At 38.3% G+C, this 18,903-nt stretch overlaps 1 protein-coding gene across 1 annotated transcript in view; it reads right to left on the reverse strand.

The window, feature by feature from the left end:
- Nucleotides 1-18,903, reverse strand: part of LOC103512813 (cAMP-specific 3',5'-cyclic phosphodiesterase) — a 33,937-nt gene that overhangs the window by 4,421 nt on the left and 10,613 nt on the right. The window contains exons 2-7 of the mRNA XM_026826193.1: nucleotides 18,110-18,222; nucleotides 8,015-8,108; nucleotides 4,963-5,198; nucleotides 4,215-4,397; nucleotides 722-821; nucleotides 8-94 (exon numbers count right to left, since the gene is read on the reverse strand). Of these exons, the coding sequence (XP_026681994.1) occupies nucleotides 8-94; nucleotides 722-821; nucleotides 4,215-4,397; nucleotides 4,963-5,198; nucleotides 8,015-8,108; nucleotides 18,110-18,190 (781 nt within the window). The 5' untranslated portion in view covers nucleotides 18,191-18,222. The remainder of the gene's footprint in view (nucleotides 1-7; nucleotides 95-721; nucleotides 822-4,214; nucleotides 4,398-4,962; nucleotides 5,199-8,014; nucleotides 8,109-18,109; nucleotides 18,223-18,903) is intronic.

An 18,903-nucleotide genomic window follows, 5' to 3' on the forward strand; every position in this document is an offset into this window, starting at 1 on the left:
TCGCAGCCTTCGTTCTGCAGTAACTTGAACGCCACTGCCAGGTGATGATTTTCTAATACTGATTCGTCGTTATACATGAGAGCCAGCTCCGAACCTGCGTCAAGAGAGAAAGAAACGATTAGGAAAATCTAAAATTAAAAACCTTAGCTCGTAAGAATCCCTTCAAAGAATAAAAATAAAAGATTTACCTCATCTCATTTCCAGAATTTATGTGGAAATCCGATCATGGAAAGTGGGATCAAAGAGGGATACAAACCAAGGCAAAAACGGAGTGCAAGTCTAATACACTCGGGTAAAGGGGGAGCACAAAATATTGGCACAAGTGCGTAATGTGGATTCCAGTTCAGCGTCATTCACTTCTATTTTGGCAAAATGTCAGCCCCTACAGCACAAAATATTGGCACAAGTGCGTAATGTGGATTCCAGTTCAGCGTCATTCACTTCTATTTTGGCAAAATGTCAGCCCCTACCATTTGTTTCGCATTATTTATTTATTCTTTATAAACAGCTTAAGTACAATCAGATGATAGATTCAATATCTGATATCCTATTTATATTTGAACGTAATAAGCAGCGTAGGACAGACGGGCGGCAGCGGCGCTTCGAACTCTTGACGTTGGCGGGTCTGTCGGCAAGCTTGATATATATTTCTATTCTAATAAAAGTACAGAAAGTGAAAGAATAGAATCTCTTGCTAAATCTGACATCTAAGGATACTTACTAGAGTTGATTAGAAATTGGTTCGTCAGACCGGGATGATCCACGTCATGGATTGTGGCTGCAAACAAGGCTGCCATTATTTCTAAAGGTGTGAATACATCCTGTGAACAGAAAGCATGAAAGTTCATTATTAGGTGGGTATTCTGCCTCATAGAAACGAAATCCTTTACTGATATTGACTTAATAGTGTCTCTTCCGCGGCTGTTCTACTACCTAACCTCATCTGGGCTGGACATCCTGTGTACAGAAAGCATGAAAGTTCATTATTAGGTGGGTATTCTGCCTCGTAGAAACGAAATCCTTTACTGATATTGACTTAATAGTGTCTCTTCCGCGGCTGTTCTACTACCTAACCTCATCTGGGCTGTCAAGATAGCAACGAATGTCCATGATAAAGTAAGTCTAAATAACCTAATCGTCATATCTGGCAACACTGTTGAAAACCTCATAGCTGGCAACACTGTTGGATCCATTGGAAATGGAAATGGAATCTGAGGTTAGATTCCCCCGTATATCACTGTTTGGACTCTTGGGCCCTCCTCAATGAAATCCTGGCTAACAACACTGTTTACTTTTATCCTAACACGTGTAGACCTTCATCCTTTCAGCTTAGGGCATCTAGGGACAAATTTGTATTTAACGTCTCCTACGCAAAGAAGGAGAGATACAAAGAGTTTTCTCTCTCCTGGAGCAAAGAGAGAGAGAGGGAGAGAGAAAGATCTGACTTCGAAAATATGAGGCAAACGTCTAAGTTCGGAGCTCCGGGTAAATATTACCTTTTCACGTTCCATTTTCCTTGAAAATAAATAAATAAGAAGAATGATGGAGTCGAGGAAAGGGAAAATGTCGAGAAAACGGAGAGAAAGAAAGAGAGCTCAGGAGGGAGGGGGAGGGAGAGAGAGAGCGGAGGGAGGGCAATTGTGATGATTGATATGGTAAGAGTGAAGGACAAACGTGCTGGGAGTGATAATGGTCTCTATCACTCTCTCCATTTTTCTCACTCTCTTCCCTTTTTCTTTCTCTCTCCTCCTTCCCCTCGCTTTCTAACTCCCTCTCTTTCTCTCCGTTCACTCCTCAGTAAGTCATATAAGTTCAAAGTGCCAGTATTCCCAAGGGATTTATAAGGGATAATGCAGAAAGGGGGAATTACGAGCCTAGGCATTTAAGTCATCATATAGTTATTCCATAGTAGAGTTTTTCTCACTCTCTTCCGTTTTTCTTTCTCTCTCCTCCTTCCCCTCGCTTTCTAACTCCCTCTCTTTCTCTCCGTTCACTCCCCAGTAAGTCATATAAGTTCAAAGTGCCAGTATTCCCAAGGGATTTATAGGGGATAATGCAGAAAGGGGGAATTACGAGCCTAGGCATTTAAGTCATCATATAGTTATTTCATAGTAGAGCTTTAGAGCTTTAAATGAAAGGCCATCGCCTAAAGATATCTTACTTTATCTTTAGGCGTATCTTTATATCGTATAGGTATCTTTCTTTATCATCCTGCATTAAGCTAAACAATCTACTGAAGAGCTAAAGGCATCCTTATAATCCGTTGAAAAAAAACTAGTGTCGAGAGAAATAAAAATGGTGGTATTGAGGAAACGCTGCACAATTTTGCACTCTCATTATTTTTTAAGTAGTATCAAATTTTCATCTATGATTTATTTATAACTATAATTTAGATTTGCGATGGATAGGGAATTTGAATGTAGGGGGAAAAATCAATGCAGAATTTCCAATCTAGGATGTGCCCAGTTTTTCTGCAATATGCATTGATAAATTGGGAATTTCCAGGAAAATTACCAAGGGATTTCAAGGAAAATAAGCAATAATTATTCATTTGAAAAACAGTCCCTATTATTACAACCTGTATTCTGTATACCTACACACCTATACATTACATTATGACTCTCTCTTCCCTTACCTCCTATGCATTGATAAATTGGGAATTTCCAGGAAAATTAACAAGGGATTTCAAGGAAAATAAGCAATAATTATTAATTTGAAAAACAGTCCCTATTATTACAACCTGTATTCTGTATACCTACACACCTATACATTACATTATGACTCTCTCTTCCCTTACCTCTCTTCTACCTTTATCGTCCCGTTCTCTCTCTCTCTCTCTATTTCGTCATTTCTCCATCCCTCTCACCTACCCATCTCCCCTCTATCTCATTCCATAATGTTCCCTACCTCTCTTATTTCTCTTTTCACTCCTCTTCTCTACAATTTTCATTTCCCCTCGTTTATCCCCTCTTCTCATTTCAACTCTATATCCCTCTACCCCTCTCCTCTCTCTTCTCCAGCAATGGCGAAAATTAAAACGGAAAGTGTGAAGATAAATCCTTGCTGTAAGTCCGGACTTGGAGAATACGAAAAATATATTGAATAAATTCTGTCCCCACTAGTGCAATGACAGTGGTGTAGCTCTAGTCACTCTAAAGCTGTGTCCACACATAGTGGACCCATAGATTCATCTCTTCACCTCGTCGATCGACGGGGTCGACTATGTGTGGACACAGCTTGGGTTAATGAGAGATATATCTAGGTAGAGCTACTCTATGGTTTTCCAAGAATCCTCCCCCATATCTGTATACTACTTCTAAATCCTCCTACTTTTCATATTCTAATCCCAATACCTACATAGTTCTCCTTCTTCTTTTGCTTTGCGATTTTCCCCGATGTCATTTCGGTTTTGCTATGCTTATTATGAGCCATGAAGTTAAAAGAGCTAGAACAGACGTTTCCTTTGTCAGCGGTGATAGAATGTTGAATGAAGCAGTTCCCAAGGAATCATCCCAATACCTAAGTTATCGGGAAGTATAGGTATTGAATATTCCGAGAAGTACTTAACTAAAGAAATAAAGCAAAGCAAGCAAAGGATAGCATTAGGAAAGAGAGTAGGGAAGGTCCAAATCTTTGCACCCTGCATTTCGTTTTAAATTCTAAGGATTTTGCAGAGACTGAACGAAAGGGTGAACTAGGTAGGTATTATACGGGAGTGTGGGAAAGAAGAAGAGAAGAGAGGAAGGAAGAAGAATAGTGAGAAAGGTAGAGAAGAGAGGAGAGAGAAGAAAAGAAAGGAGCGAGAGTGAGTGAGGAAGAGAAAAGGGATGAGAGAATAAGGCAGACAGAGGGACGAGAAAAGATAAAGAGAGATTAGAATATCGTGTTTCAAGGAAAGAAAAAATAAGTAAAACAGGCGCACCTAGCTACCTACATACCTACCTACCTATCTATCTAGAAGGGAATGTTAGTGTGCAGAATAGATCGAAATGTTTAGGAGGTGTTAGGGGGAATCAAGGGGGGGGGGGAGAAAAAAAATTGTCTAAAATTATTCTCATTTTTCGGGTCTTTCAACGTTCATAGGACAAAGAGAAGCCGTTCTAATTGCCAATATCCATCCTTAGGAAGACCACTCAGTCTGTCCCCTTAGGCAAACCACTCAAGTCCAGTCTGAGCGTAAGTGGTCGGCATTACAATCCCCTGACAGTACTTACCTCGAGAGCAGGAGAGTTGAGAAGGACATTGGTGGACTGAGTCACATCAGCCGCATGCGTGCTGTTGTGAAACGGGTTGTCCTTGACATAGTGATCTTCGAGGGTCATCATGAAGTTGATAAATGTTTTGGCAGGAATCAAAAATGTTTTCAACAAGTCTCGATTCTGAAACAGGGGTGAAACGGTCAAAGTTGTATGTTAGGCGTATTATAAGGCATATGGAGGAGATTCATGGCCAAAGAACATTGAGGGTCGGGGGGAAAAGGTAAAGGTAGAAAAGCCTCTTGCTGTGATATAGATTTGACGTGGAGAATATGTTCCTAAAGGATAAAGACTGTCAGAATAAGACAGAGCATTCCATTTGCATTACCAGAATGTTTAATTCCTATAATATCAGACCTGAAGTTTTCCAAATAATTATATATCTACTTTTCCCTCCTACGTTATCTCTGTCCCGCAGAATGTAAAATTTACCTGATCCAGAATGTTTAATTCCTATAATGTCAGACCTGAAGTTTTCCAAATAATTATATATCTACTTTTCCCTCCTACGTTATCTCTGTCCCGCAGAATGTAAAATTTACCTGATCCCTTATTATCTCTCTTCCCACACTATTTCACGTTTACATCAACAAATTCTGATGAAAAACGAATTTAACCTAGGGTATCAGCACTAGTAATGAATAAGCTAGACTGTCGCTCAGAAATATTGCACGGGTTTGACCTATGAACTTATCTATCAGCTTACATTTCCAAGCTCTTCCTCCGAAGCAGTCTCAACGCCGTGCTTGGGCAGTTTCTCTCCGGTGAAACTGTTGGTGTGCGTCAGGGGCCGCTTCACGCCCGAGATATGTGACATAGGAACTGTGCGCCCCGGGGGTCCTCCCCGGTCTTTCTTCTTGGAACTGGCCCCACCGCTCCTGGGATCCGAACCCTGCGAGTCCTCAATCCTCAGCGCGGGGAGGTCCAGCTCCTGCTGCTTGTCTGTGAACGGGACACAAATGTAAAGTGGGAATTAGTAGGATGAAAACGAAGGTAGGCATCCAAATCATAAAAGGAATGGATTTTTGAGCAAAAGGACCTTAATGTTAGGTATTCCTAATACACTGTCGGGCAAATTTTTTTTACTGGAAACATTTAGCAGGAAAAGTAGGTACCTGTCTATTTTCCTTCTAATATGTACCCACCCATCTATTTACCTTCTATGCTTTTACCTGGAATTCCCTCAAGGAAAGGTCAAATAAAACCTTTCCATTAGCAAAGAGGTAATCAAATAATTAAATCGAGACGAAACGTTTGCTGAGCCTTTCTTTCTCTGTTTTTCACAGAAATATCTACTTTGAAGAATTTTGGTCAACTTCCTACGTATATGAGCATGTAAATTATACCTATATAAATCCAATACTGTTAAATTTACTCATAAACATACCTCTAATACGTTTGAGTTCAAACTAGCTCTTATACGAGTAAAATAGGTGAAAAAATTCCCGTGTAAATCATTCCTACACCTACAAGCTTAGACTGACGTTTTCTGATATTTAGGTTCGTAGGAATTGATCCATGACAGCCAGGCCTGCCAAAGCGAAGGAACGAGTTAGACATCAGGCAAAATAAAAAGAAGAGAAATGGAAACGAAATAGAGCTTGGCGGAGTGAAGGTAGAGAGAAGAAGAACGAAATTCTTCTGGAAAAATGCGAAATATAAACTGCGAAAGAAGACTTCGGAAGTCGAGCAAAGCTGTTCAAATGTCAAATGAGGTTGTTCTTCATAATAATAAATTTGCCAATATATTTCAATTCCCTTTTTTCCCACTTTCATTCATTTTTCTCTCTTAATATTCTGAAAGTTCTTCAAAAAAGTATTACAAAGGAGTCAAAAAGGCTTGAATGACTTTTGATGGGATTTTTTCCTCTCTTGACCTTATTTCTTTGGTTTTCCTCAAACTCCTGTTCAGTGCTCAAATTTTTTCGGTAAAACCATTATTGATATTTTTTTGCTGTAAAGTTTAAAACTTATTCCACAAGACCGCATATCTTCATACCCTGTGAGTAAAAAAAGAAAAATGAAAAACAATTATTAAAACTGATAATTGTTTTTCATTTTTTACTCACAGGGTATGTATAGGTATGCGGTCTTGTGGAATAAGTTTTAAACTTTATCAGCAAAAATATCAATAATACCTGCCTCGGTGGTGTAGTGGTCAAGACGCTCGCCTGATGGTAAACAGGAGGGCGTGGGTTCAATCCCAGCCGAGGTATGGAATTTTATCCTCAATATAATTTGAGAATTTGACCACAATAATAGTAGTAGCCTACTGCTGGAGTAAAGGGACTTATCAGTCCTATGCGAGCAGTAAAAATAAGCACTATTATTATCATATAGGTAGGTACCTACGTAGGTAGTGTTTACATAAAGCGGAACTTTGAGCAGGGATGTTTGGTATGTGGAGATCATACTATTCATATTATTCTTCTCGATCGAAATAAATGTGCCAGCCTACTTAGCTTAGTTGGTAGTGCGTCTGCCTTGTAAGCGCTAGGCCGCGGGTTCGATTCCCGCCCAGGGCGGATTTTATCCTGATGGGATAATGTTCGTTCTCGGAAACGGCTGGCTTTCTCCTATCCTGTCTTCCTTCTCTCTTCGAATTCGGGACGATAAGACCATAGCAGTTACAGTTCACTCTGTCAAACCCCTTAAAAAAAATGTACATGTACGAAAAAGTAACTACTTGAATAAGTGCATGATAAAAAAAAATGGAATGAAAATATCTAAATTTGAAAATAGGTATAAGTACCTAAGCTGATATTGAAAAATAGTGATAACAAAATGCGTAGATAGGTACCTATTCGATCTATTTGAGCCCCTAACCCAAATCCCTATGGTAATAAGCCCACAGCGCGTCGTACGATATTGGTAGATGACGTCATCACAGGAGTACAGTGTTGTCGCTAGGTATGATATCGGCGGGCTTGAGACTCTCATGTTCCGAGAGCTGTATCTCACGATCTAGTGAACGCATTTTCTTCGTTATAGTCTCAATATTTTTTTTAATTTTCATAGTTTTTTCTGAGATAATAAAAAAAAATCATGAGAATCACCAATTTCGTTCAGGACAGTCACACTACTTTCACGTCACGTGAATCATGAACGAGATTACCTACAATATTATGTGGGAAAACTTTGAACTACATCTTTTCGACTCCCCATGACTTCTACTGACGTGATGTGACTCCTTATAAGTTTGTAAATAAGGACTCCTTAGTTCGTCGCCACAGAGAGCTGTTGATAAATCACGATGGAAAAGGCTGTATGAATTTCGACTTTTACTTCATCCGAGCACGCTATTCAGTCTTATTTGGAAACCGTTCACAACCTGGATATAGTGAACAGCTGGAATAGGGCTATTAATATTCATATTGAATGTCAAAATTTCAAACAGAAGGCAGAGGTACAACAATCACGAAATAACCTTTTGCAGACACCTATAGGATATACAATACGTATATAAGGCTGTGGGGAATGACACTGCAGACATTCCCTGCTTTTAGTTTGTTTTGTGATTTTGTCGGACAATTGATTACAATTTGGACTCTCCTAATAGATTTTCACTTCCTGGTACAATTTTATAACGTTGAGAGGGTTAGGTACGTGGGCTGTGGGGGTGTCTAACTTACCGAGGAAAGTAGAACAGATATATTCAGAGATTTGATTCCCAGATTTACTTGACTCAATTATTTCCTGGTACAATTTTATAACATTGAGAGGGTCAGGTACGTGGGCTGTGGGGGTGTCTAACTTACCGAGGAAAGTAGAACAGATATATTCAGAGATTTGATTCCCAGATTTACTTGACTCAGAAAAGTGACTCAGTTCTTTGTTCAGCATCCGTTTGAACTGAAACAGAAAGAAAACAAAACATTAGTACCTACCTATTAGAATTGGGTCACATGTGAATTTTGTCAAATCTAAAGCCAGCCACTCACTATCAGGTAAACCTGACAGGCGGACCTGATAAGGTGTACCTGTCAGGTCTACCTGAGTGAGAGGCTGGCCTAAAGGAGATGAAAAGTGAAGTTGAGAAGACAGCATTGTTTCATTCAATAGGACTAAACGAATATAAACCTGATCTAAAGAAAACAGCTTTTCTGAGTGATGAGCTAAATTTCTCATCTTGTCTTATAGAAACCGCGAGATAAATGGAGGGGGGGAATTCTCGTCTCTCCCTCTCTCTGTTCCCCTCCTTCCCTGTCAGTTTCTCTCCTTTTCCATCTCCTTCTTTCTCTCTATCTTCCCTTTCTCCTCTCTTTCTCTCCCCCTTTTTCTCTTCCTCTCTCTCCCTTTCTTCCACTCTGTCTCCTTTTCTATATTTCTCCGTTTTCCTCTCACTCACTCCCTCTTTCTTTTTTCTCACTCTCGCGCGCTACCTACCTACAGCTACTACTCTTTCTCTTCTATTCTCAGTTGTTTTTTCTCTATGATTGCGTTTCGCCAACGTCTTTATAAATATTTACCTATCTCATAAAAAAAAATCTTTATTCTTGCTTCTTGTTGCTAGTACGTTTTCCTCTCACTCACTCCCTTTTCCTCTCCCTCTTTCCTTTTTCTCACTCTCGCGCACTACCTACCTACAGCTACTACTCTTTCTCTCTCTCTCCTTCTATTCTCGTTCTCTATGATTGCGTTTCGCCAACGTCTTTATAAATATTTACCTATCTCATAAAAAAAAATCTTTATTCTTGCTTCTTGTTGCTAGTCTAACTCGCACTTTAATGAGCTTTTTTTTATCCTTATAATCCGTTGAAAAAACTAGTGCCGAGAGAAATAAAAATGGTGGTATTGAGGAAACGCTGCACAATTTTGTACTCTCATTATTTTTTAAATAGTATCAATTTTTCATCTATGATTTATTTATAACTATAATTTAGATTTGCGATGGATAGGGAATTTGAATGTAGGGGGAAAAATCAATGCAGAATTTCCAATCTAGGATGTGCCCAGTTTTTCTGCAATATGCATTGATAAATTGGGAATTTCCAGGAAAATTACCAAGGGATTTCAAGGAAAATAAGCAATAATTATTCATTTGAAAAACAGTCCCTATTATTACAACCTGTATTCTGTATACCTACACACCTATACATTACATTATGACTCTCTCTTCCCTTACCTCTCTTCTACCTTTATCGCCCCGTTCTCTCTCTCTCTCTCTCTCTATTTCGTCATTTCTCCATCCCTCTCACCTACCCATCTCCCCTCTATCTCATTCCATAATGTTCCCTACCTCTCTTATTTCTCTTTTCACTCCTCTTCTCTACAATTTTCATTTCCCCTCGTTTATCCCCTCTTCTCATTTCAACTCTATATCCCTCTACCCCTCTCCTCTCTCTTCTCCAGCAATGGCGAAAATTAAAACGGAAAGTGTGAAGATAAATCCTTGCTGTAAGTCCGGACTTGGAGAATACGAAAAATATATTGAATAAATTCTGTCCCCACTAGTGCAATGACAGTGGTGGAGCTCTAGTGACTCTAAAGCTGTGTCCACACATAGTGGACCCATAGATTCATCTCTTCACCTCGTCGATCGACGGGGTCGACTATGTGTGGACACAGCTTGGGTTAATGAGAGATATATCTAGGTAGAGCTACTCTATGGTTTTCCAAGAATCCTCCCCCATATCTGTATACTACTTCTAAATCCTCCTACTTTTCATATTCCTATAATCCCAATACCTTATCCTGATACCTGATACCTAGTTATCGGGAAGTATAGGTATTGAATATTCCGAGAAGTACTTAACTAAAGAAATAAAGCAAAGCAAGCAAAGGACAGCATTAGGAAAGAGAGTAGGGATGGTCCGAATCTTTGCACCCTGCATTTCGTTTTAAGGATTTTCCAGATTTTCCAGAGACTGAACGAAAGGGTGAACTAGGTAGGTATTATACGAGAGTGTGGGAAAGAAGAAGAAGAGGAGAGAGGAAGGAAGAAGAATAGTGAGAAAGGTAGAGAAGAAAAGAAAGGAGCGAGGAGCGAGAGTGAGTGAGGAAGAGAAAAGGGATGAGAGAATAAGGCAGACAGAGGGACGAGAGAAGATAAAGAGAGATTAGAATATCGTGTTTCAAGGAAAGAAAAAATAAGTAAAACAGGCACCTAGCTACCTATATGTACCTACCTACCTACCTATCTAGACGGGAATGTTAGTGTGCAGAATAGATCGAAATGTTACGGGAGTGAGGGAAAGAAGAAGAGAAGAGAGGAGAGAGAAGAAAAGAAAGGAGCGAGAGTGAGTGAGGAAGAGAAAAGGGATGAGAGAATATGGCAGACAGAGGGACGAGAGAAGAGAAAGAGAGATTAGAATATCGTGTTTCAAGGAAGGAAAAAATAAGTAAAACAGGCACCTAGCTACCTATATGTACCTACCTACCTAGAAGGGAAAGTTAGTGTGCAGAATAGATCGAAATGTTTAGGAGGTGTTAGGTGTTAGGGGGAATCAAGGGGAGGGGGTGAGAAAAAAATCTCGTCTTGTTTTAATATAACAAGAAGGAGGAGATTTTGTATTTTTCAAATGAAAAATACAAGCTTGTGACGAAATTATTTCAGCACGAAGGGGCACAGAGGCGCAGGATTTGAAAAACGTCACAGGCTCAGGCTTGCAACTCGTAAAACCCGGGCTTTCAATTTTTTTTTTTTTTACTGGAAACATTTAGCAGGAAAAGTAGGTACCTGTCTATTTTCCTTCTATATATGTACCCACCCATCTATTTACCTTCTATGCTTTTACGTGGAATTCCCTCAAGGAAAGGTCAAATAAAACCTTTCCATTAGCAAATAGGTAATCAAATAATTAAATCGAGACGAAACGTTTGCTGAGCCTTTCTTTCTCTGTTTTTCACAGAAATATCTACTTTGAAGAATTTTGGTCAACTTCCTACGTATATGAGCATGTAAATTGTACCTATATAAATCCAATACTGTTAAATTTACTCATATAAACATACCTCTAATACGTTTGAGTTCAAACTAGCTCTTATACGAGTAAAATAGGTAAAAAAATTCCCGTGTAAATCACTCCTACACCTACAAGCTTAGACTGACGTTTTCTGATATTTAGGTTCGTAGGAATTGATCCATGACAGCCAGGCCTGCCAAAGCGAAGGTTGTGCCTATATAAATCCAATATCCAATACTGTTAAATTTACTCATATAAACATACCTCTAATACGTTTGAGTTCAAACTAGCTCTTATGCGAGTAAAATAGGTGAAAAAATTCCCGTGTAAATCATTCCTACACCTACAAGCTTAGACTGACGTTTTCTGATATTTAGGTTCGTAGGAATTGATCCATGACAGCCAGGCCTGCCAAAGCGAAGGAACGAGTTAGACATCAGGCAAAATAAAAAGAAGAGAAATGGAAACGAAATAGAGCTTGGCGGAGTGAAGGTAGAGAGAAGAAGAACGAAATTCTTCTGGAAAAATGCGAAATATAAACTAAACTTTTAGAGATGTCTTTCAATAAAATTTACAATCCCTGACATAATCCCTTTGTTTCTGAGAAAGGGGTCTTTGTATTTATTCTTTACTACACTGTTGAGCAAAAAATCAGGTGTATTTTTCTCATTTTAGTTCATTTCTTTATGTATCCAATACTGAAAAATTTACTCATAAACATACCTCTAATACGTTTGAGTTCAAACTAGCTCTTATACGAGTAAAATAGGTAAACAAATTCCCCTGTAAATCATTCCTACACCTACAAGCTTAGACTGACGTTTTCTGATATTTAGGTTCGTAGGAATTGATCCATGACAGCCAGGCCTGCCAAAGCGGAGGAACGAGTTAGACATCAGGCAAAATAAAAAGAAGAGAAATGGAAACGAAATAGAGCTTGGCGGAGTGAAGGGAGAGATGAAGAACGAAATTCTTCTGGAAAAACGCGAAATATAAACTAAACTTTTAGAGATGTCTTTCAATAAAATTTACAATCCCTGACATAATCCCTTTGTTTCTGAGAAAGGGGTCTTTGTATTCTTTACTACACTGTTGAGCAAAAAATCAGGTGTATTTTTCTCATTTTATTTCATTTCTTTGTGTATTTATTAGTACCTACACAAACACTTGGATTAGCTATACATATATACCTACATATTTGTGTACCTAATGTATATGGATTGAAAAAAGCCATTTTGTACATCGCTTTTGAATTTGTAGCTTCATCTCAAAATAGACATCAGGCAAAATAAAAAGAAGAGAAATGGAAACGAAATAGAGCTTGGGGGAGTGAAGGTAGAGAGAAGAAGAACGAAATTCTTCTGGAAAAATGCGAAATATAAACTAAACTTTTAGAGATGTCTTTCAATAAAATTTACAATCCCTGACATAATCCCTTTGTTTCAGAGAAAGGGGTCTTTGTATTTATTCTTTACTACACTGTTGAGCAAAAAATCAGGTGTATTTTTCTCATTTTAGTTCATTTCTTTATGTATTTATTTATTTATTTATTAGTACCTACACAAACACTTGGATTAGCTATACATATGCCTACATATTTGTGTACCTATGTACATGGATTGAAAAAAGCCATTTTGTACATAGCTTTTGAATTTGTAGCTTCATCTCAAAATACCTCTAGACTACTTTTTATCAGTGAAAAAGTACCTACACAAACACTTGGATTAGCTATACATATGCCTACATATTTGTGTACCTATGTACATGGATTGAAAGTACCTACACAAACCCTTGGATTAGCTATACATATACCTACATATTTGTGTACCTAATGTATATGGATTGAAAAAAGCCATTTTGTACATAGCTTTTGAATTTGTAGCTTCATCTCAAAATACCTCTAGACTACTTTTTATCAGTGAAAAGAGTCTGCAACTTTCCAAGACCTTTTTCTATTCAGAAAACATTGCTTTGACACTTAATGCTCTGCTCGACACTTAAAGATGTGTGGGAAGGAAAACGTGAACGAAAAAAAGGGAAACATTTTCTGCTCGACACTTTAAAGATGTGTGGGAAGGAAAACGTGAACGAAAAAAAGGGAAACATTTTCTCCTTCAGGACAAAGATGAAGACGGAGACTTTTCATTCAGCTGCACAGGGATTTTGTACTTTTTCAATAGAAACGTAGACGTCTAGTTCGATTTTAGTAGATTTTACAAACGGAAAAAATATTGGCCTCTCAGGGATACAAACAGAAAGTCTGCCAGCCTAGTTAGCTTAGTTGGTAGTGCGTCTGCCTTGTAAGCGCTAGGCGGGAAACATTTTCTCCTTCAGGACAAAGATGAAGAGGGAGACTTTTCATTCAGCTGCACAGGGATTTTGTACTTTTTCAATAGAAACGTAGACGTCTAGTTCGATTCTAGTTGATTTCACAAACGGAAAAAATATTGGCCTCTCAGGGATACAAACAGAAAGTCTGCCAGCCTAGTTAGCTTAGTTGATAGTGCGTCTGCCTTGTAAGCGCTAGGCCGTGGGTTCGATTCCCACCCGGGGCGGATTTTATCCTGATGGGATAATGTTCGTTCTCGGAAAAGCTGGCTTTCTCCTATCCTGTCTTCCTTCTCTCTTCGATTTCGGGACGATAAGACCATAGCAGTTACAGTTCCCTCTGTCAAACCTCTTAAAAAAAAAAAAAAAAGATTGTTAGGAAGGAACAGAAGAGGGAAAGGAAAACTATGTTCCCCCTAGCTTCCAAGTACGACACACGACTGATTTTGGTTTGATAATAAGCACGGTGGTGCGTCGATATAAAAGTGATTAGGTAAAAAAGTATTTCATGTTTTTTTATTGTTACTTTTTTATTACTTATTATTTTTTTGTTTTATTAAATGAGTCGAGTGCACAATAGCTCATTAAAATGTATACAGGGTGTCCAATTATCGCCTTTTCATTTTTTTTTTTTTAATTTTTCCCTTTTTAAGGGTCCTCTTTTTTTTTTTTTTTTTTTTTTTTACCATTTATTTCTCCTTTTCTTACCTACCCATTTATATTTATTCTTTTAATATTGTCTTCTTCTTTTTCTCTTCCCCCTCTTTATTCCTTTCCTTTGAACTTAAATTCTCTCTCCTTCTCTCTCTCTCCCTCCCCCCCTCTCCCTCTCTCTCCCCCTCTCCCTCTCTCTCCCTCTTCCTCTCTCTCCCTCTCCCTCTCTCTCCCTCTCTAGAAGGGTAATGTGGATTTAATAGGTCAGTTTGCTCGTTTGTCTGTGTTGTAGGTACTGTTTGGAGAAAATTGTGATAGAGGAAATTGATGAGAATGGGCCCGTTGACCTGTTCCCTAAATCCATATTCCGGAAAATCTAAAATTTATTGAGGTCTAAAATCAGGTGACACTGCTAAAGTCCCTTATTGCTGGGATAAAAGACATTTTCCACATCTGAATCCAAAGGAAAAAAAGTGTATAAAAATGATTGTAACCCATTATTCTGTGTTTAAATAAAGTTCATTTTAATTCAATTCAAAGAGTTTCCCACACACTTGGAAGTCTTCATATATACTAGAAAGAATAAAAAGATTGTCATCAATACTTGTCTACAAAATTAACAACATCATGTCACCTACAAAAAAAAGATAACATCGATATTACCAGAATTTTAATACCGGTAATAGGAGAAGATAGATGGATCACAAAAGCAAAACAAGTAACTTGTTCTGTGTTTAAATAAAGTTAATTTCAATTCAATTCAAAGAGTTTCCCACACACTTGGAAGCCTTCATATAAACTAGAAAGAATAAAAAGATTGTCATCAATACTTGTCTACAAAATTAACAACATCATGTCACCTACAAAAAAAAAGATAACATCGATATTACCAGAATTTTAATACCGGTAATAGGAGAAGATAGATGGATCACAAAAGCAAAACAAGTAACTTGGGGAAAAAAACACCCACACTTTGTAGTTTATCATCCAAAGCGAAAGAGACAAGTAAGTAGGAGGAGGGAGAAGGGGAAGAGAAGGCGAAGATGAGGGGAGGATGTAAATATGAAGAGAAAAGGAGGAAGAGAAGAAGGAAGGAAGCTTTACAAAGTCAGTAGAAAACAAGATCATATTTCATGGACCTCCCCTCCTCCATCTCCCTCCCATTTACACCCACACTTTGTAGTTTATCATCCAAAGCGAAAGAGACAAGTAAGGAGGAGGGAGAAGGGGAAGAGAAGGCGAAGATGAGGGGAGGATGTAAATATGAAGAGAAAAGGAGGAAGAGAAGAAGGAAGGAAGCTTTACAAAGTCAGTAGAAAACAAGATCATATTTCATGGACCTCCCCTCCTCCATCTCCCTCCCATTTCCCTCTTCTCATGACAAGGCTGTTTTCCATGGGCGTAACCAGGATTATGCCTAAGGGGGGGCCCGCTATTTTAGTTGAAGAAATACCTACAGTATATTAGTAGCCAGTGTCTACCTCCCATTTCCCTCTTCTCATGACAAGGCTGTTTTCTGTCAAAACTCTTACCACAACTTTGAAACCAAGGGAAAATCCGTCGCTTGAAGCCAAATCCGTTATAATGAGACACTGGAAATTATTATAATTTGGGAGGGAACTAATTTGTCCTAGAAGGAAATATTATAACTGTGTATGCCGGAAGAGCAACCATAACTGTTACTAGCAAGTATATTATAACTGTTACTGTAACTCTCCCTTTGCCGGTAAAGGCAGAGTTTATTTTCGGGCTCTACTCGTATCTCCCCCTCCCCTTTCCCTGCAGTTAGGACCCTGGATTATTTTGAGCTAACTTGTTGGGCTCGGGATTTTATTTCTTCTTTTAATGGTTCTCAATTACCTATATTTGGATGAGTGGGTTATTTTGGTTACACATTGACAAAGCGATCAGTCTTTTGTCAGCAGCACAAGCTTGATCTGGCTGGAGTTAATAGACTTAAATAGGATCTCAGACTACACAGACTATCAGAAGCTAACATGTTCTGCTAAATGTTGTTGTTATTGTGTCCATTAAGAGCAATTGAATCGAGTAGCTTCCTCCTTAATTAATTAACTTGTGCTTTGACATTTTCAGCTTAGCTCTATTCCCCATAACACAATGTTTCTCTTTTCTCTGCACATTCTACAAGGACTCAATCTTTGACTGTCGCGTAGCTATTACGCGAATATCCCTGACTGACAAGACAGAAAAACGAGCTTTAGAATTATGTGAGATTATTTTCATTTTCAAGTAGGTAGGTACCTATAATTCGTTTTTAGATTCTAGCTGCTCAACGGCACAGTCTCTAAATGCGCTCTTCAGATTTTTTAGAAAAAACTATTATAAGTACCTACCTACCCGCCTACCTTTTATTTCACTACATAGTACATACATAGATTTCAATTCAAAACCTTGTTCCTGCTTCGAACTTTCTGGTACCTACCTACCCGCCTACCTTTTATTTCACTACATAGTACATACATAGATTTCAATTCAAAACCTTGTTCCTGCTTCGAACTTTCTGAATTAGGGGTGTTATAAGCTTCTCAAAAACCACGAAAGCGTTTTATATCGAGGCAGAGGAAACACTTCAAAAGTTCAAAGCCATAGTTTACCAACATCAACATAATATTTCAATACTTAAGGTACACAGTGGGTATACAGTACCTACACAGTAAGTAAGGAGGTTTGTTTGGTTACCGTAGAAGTTTTGCTAATTTAAAGCAAAACTTCGAGTAGAATGGTATGTATAGCTACCTACGATCTACATGTTCGATGTATTTGTTCTTTAAATTTTACACTCACTTTGTAAAATAAGGAGGTTTTTTCGTCATTGCAGAAAAGGAGGGAGGGCTTCTCGAAACAAACAATAGAAAGAAAATATCTAGAATTCTAGAACCCAATACCTAGGTACCTTGTTTATAAATGATATAAGAAGAGAACCCCCCACAATATAACTAATTTCCCTGATGTAAGATGTTGGAACGCTATATTAAAGTGTCAAGCTTCCTCTCATATAGTAGAGTTCGAACCCCAGTCAGCACTGGAATAGGGTTCCGATCCCCTGTTTATTTCTCAGTGAGAGTTCTGATTTTGCTGAAATTGCCTTGTATTTCAGAGTTTCGAACCCCAGTCAGTCACTGGATTAAGCTTCCGATACCCTGCTTTTTCTCAGTGAGCGTGCTAGTATTTTGCTAATTTAAAGCAAAACTTCGAGTAGAATGGTATGTATAGCTACCTACGACCTACATGTTCTATGTATTTGTTCTCTAAATTTTACACTCACTTTGTAAAATAAGGAGGTTTTTTCGTCATTGCAGAAAAGGGGGGAGGACTTCTCGAAACAAACAATAGAAAGAAAGTATCTAGAATTCTAGAACCCAATACCTAGGTACCTTGTTTATAAATGATATAAAAAGAGAACCCCCCACAATATAACTAATTTCCCTGATTTAAGATGTTGGAACGCTATATTAAAGTGTCAAGCTTCCTCTCATATAGTAGAGTTCGGAACCCAGTCATTCTAAAAGTATCTAGAATTCTAGAACCCAATACGTAGGTACCTTGTTTATAAATGATATAAGAAGAGAACCCCCCACAATACACCTAATTTCCCTGATTTAAGATGTTGGAACGCTATATTAAAGTGTCAAGCTTCCTCTCATATAGTAGAGTTCGGAACCCAGTCATTCTATTAAGGTTCCGATCCCCTGTTTATTTCTCAGTGAGAGTTCTGATTTTGCTGAATTGCCTTGTATTTCAGAGTTTCGAACACCAGTCAGTCACTGGATTAAGCTTCCGATACCCTGCTTTTTCTCAGTGAGCGTGCTAGTTATGCTGACTTCCCTTTAGTGAGAGTGCTGATTATGCTGACTTACCTTTAGTGAGGCCATGTCGGACACAGAGCGATGAGTCTGGATCGTTTCCAGCTGATCTTTAGTGAGAGTGCTGATTATGCTGACTTACCTTTAGTGAGGCCATGTCGGACACAGAGCGATGAGTCTGGATCGTTTCCAGCTGATCCAAGCACCAGTCCAACTCCTCCATAGTTTCTATTGATAGTTTCAGGTACGCATCATCTGGAACAGCAGACCAGACAGGGTTAATGTTTAATAATTTACAGAGAGGCTGAGGGTAAATGCCCTCATTGTAGGCCGTTAAACACAATATTCTTTGTTTTTATTATCATTTAAAATAAAAAAAAAAACTTTGTGTCTACAACAAGCTTCCGTTCCATAGCATTAAATTATGGGATTAATTTTACTTCTTTTTGAGGCAGCAGACCATCAGACAGGGTTAATGTTTAATAATTTACAGAGAGGCTGAGGGTAAATGCCCTCATTGTAGGCTGTTAAACACAATTTTTTTTTTATTATCATTTAAAATAGAAAAAAAAACTTTGTGTCTACAACAAGCTTCCGTTCCATAGCATTAAATTATGGGATTAATTTTACTTCTTTTTGAGGTGGAAAAAAAGCTCTTTCGCATAAAATGGAAATACAACTTATATGCAAGTATCGCGGGACACACAAACTCATCCTCCCTCACAATTATTACATACTATACCTTACCTACATCCTTTCATGCAATTTTCCTCACACGTCACCCCATCCAAGCAAAATCCAGAATAAATTAAATTCGTACGAGATATATGCAAGTATCTAAGCTAAGAAGTACCTAGCTATGTATTTACCTATCACCCGCGGGACACACAAACTCATCCTCCCTCACAATTATTACATACCTATACCTTACCTACA

Source organism: Diaphorina citri, unplaced genomic scaffold, assembly GCF_000475195.1.
Source record: "Diaphorina citri unplaced genomic scaffold, Diaci psyllid genome assembly version 1.1 scaffold887, whole genome shotgun sequence".
Taxonomy (NCBI): Eukaryota; Metazoa; Arthropoda; class Insecta; order Hemiptera; family Psyllidae; genus Diaphorina; species Diaphorina citri.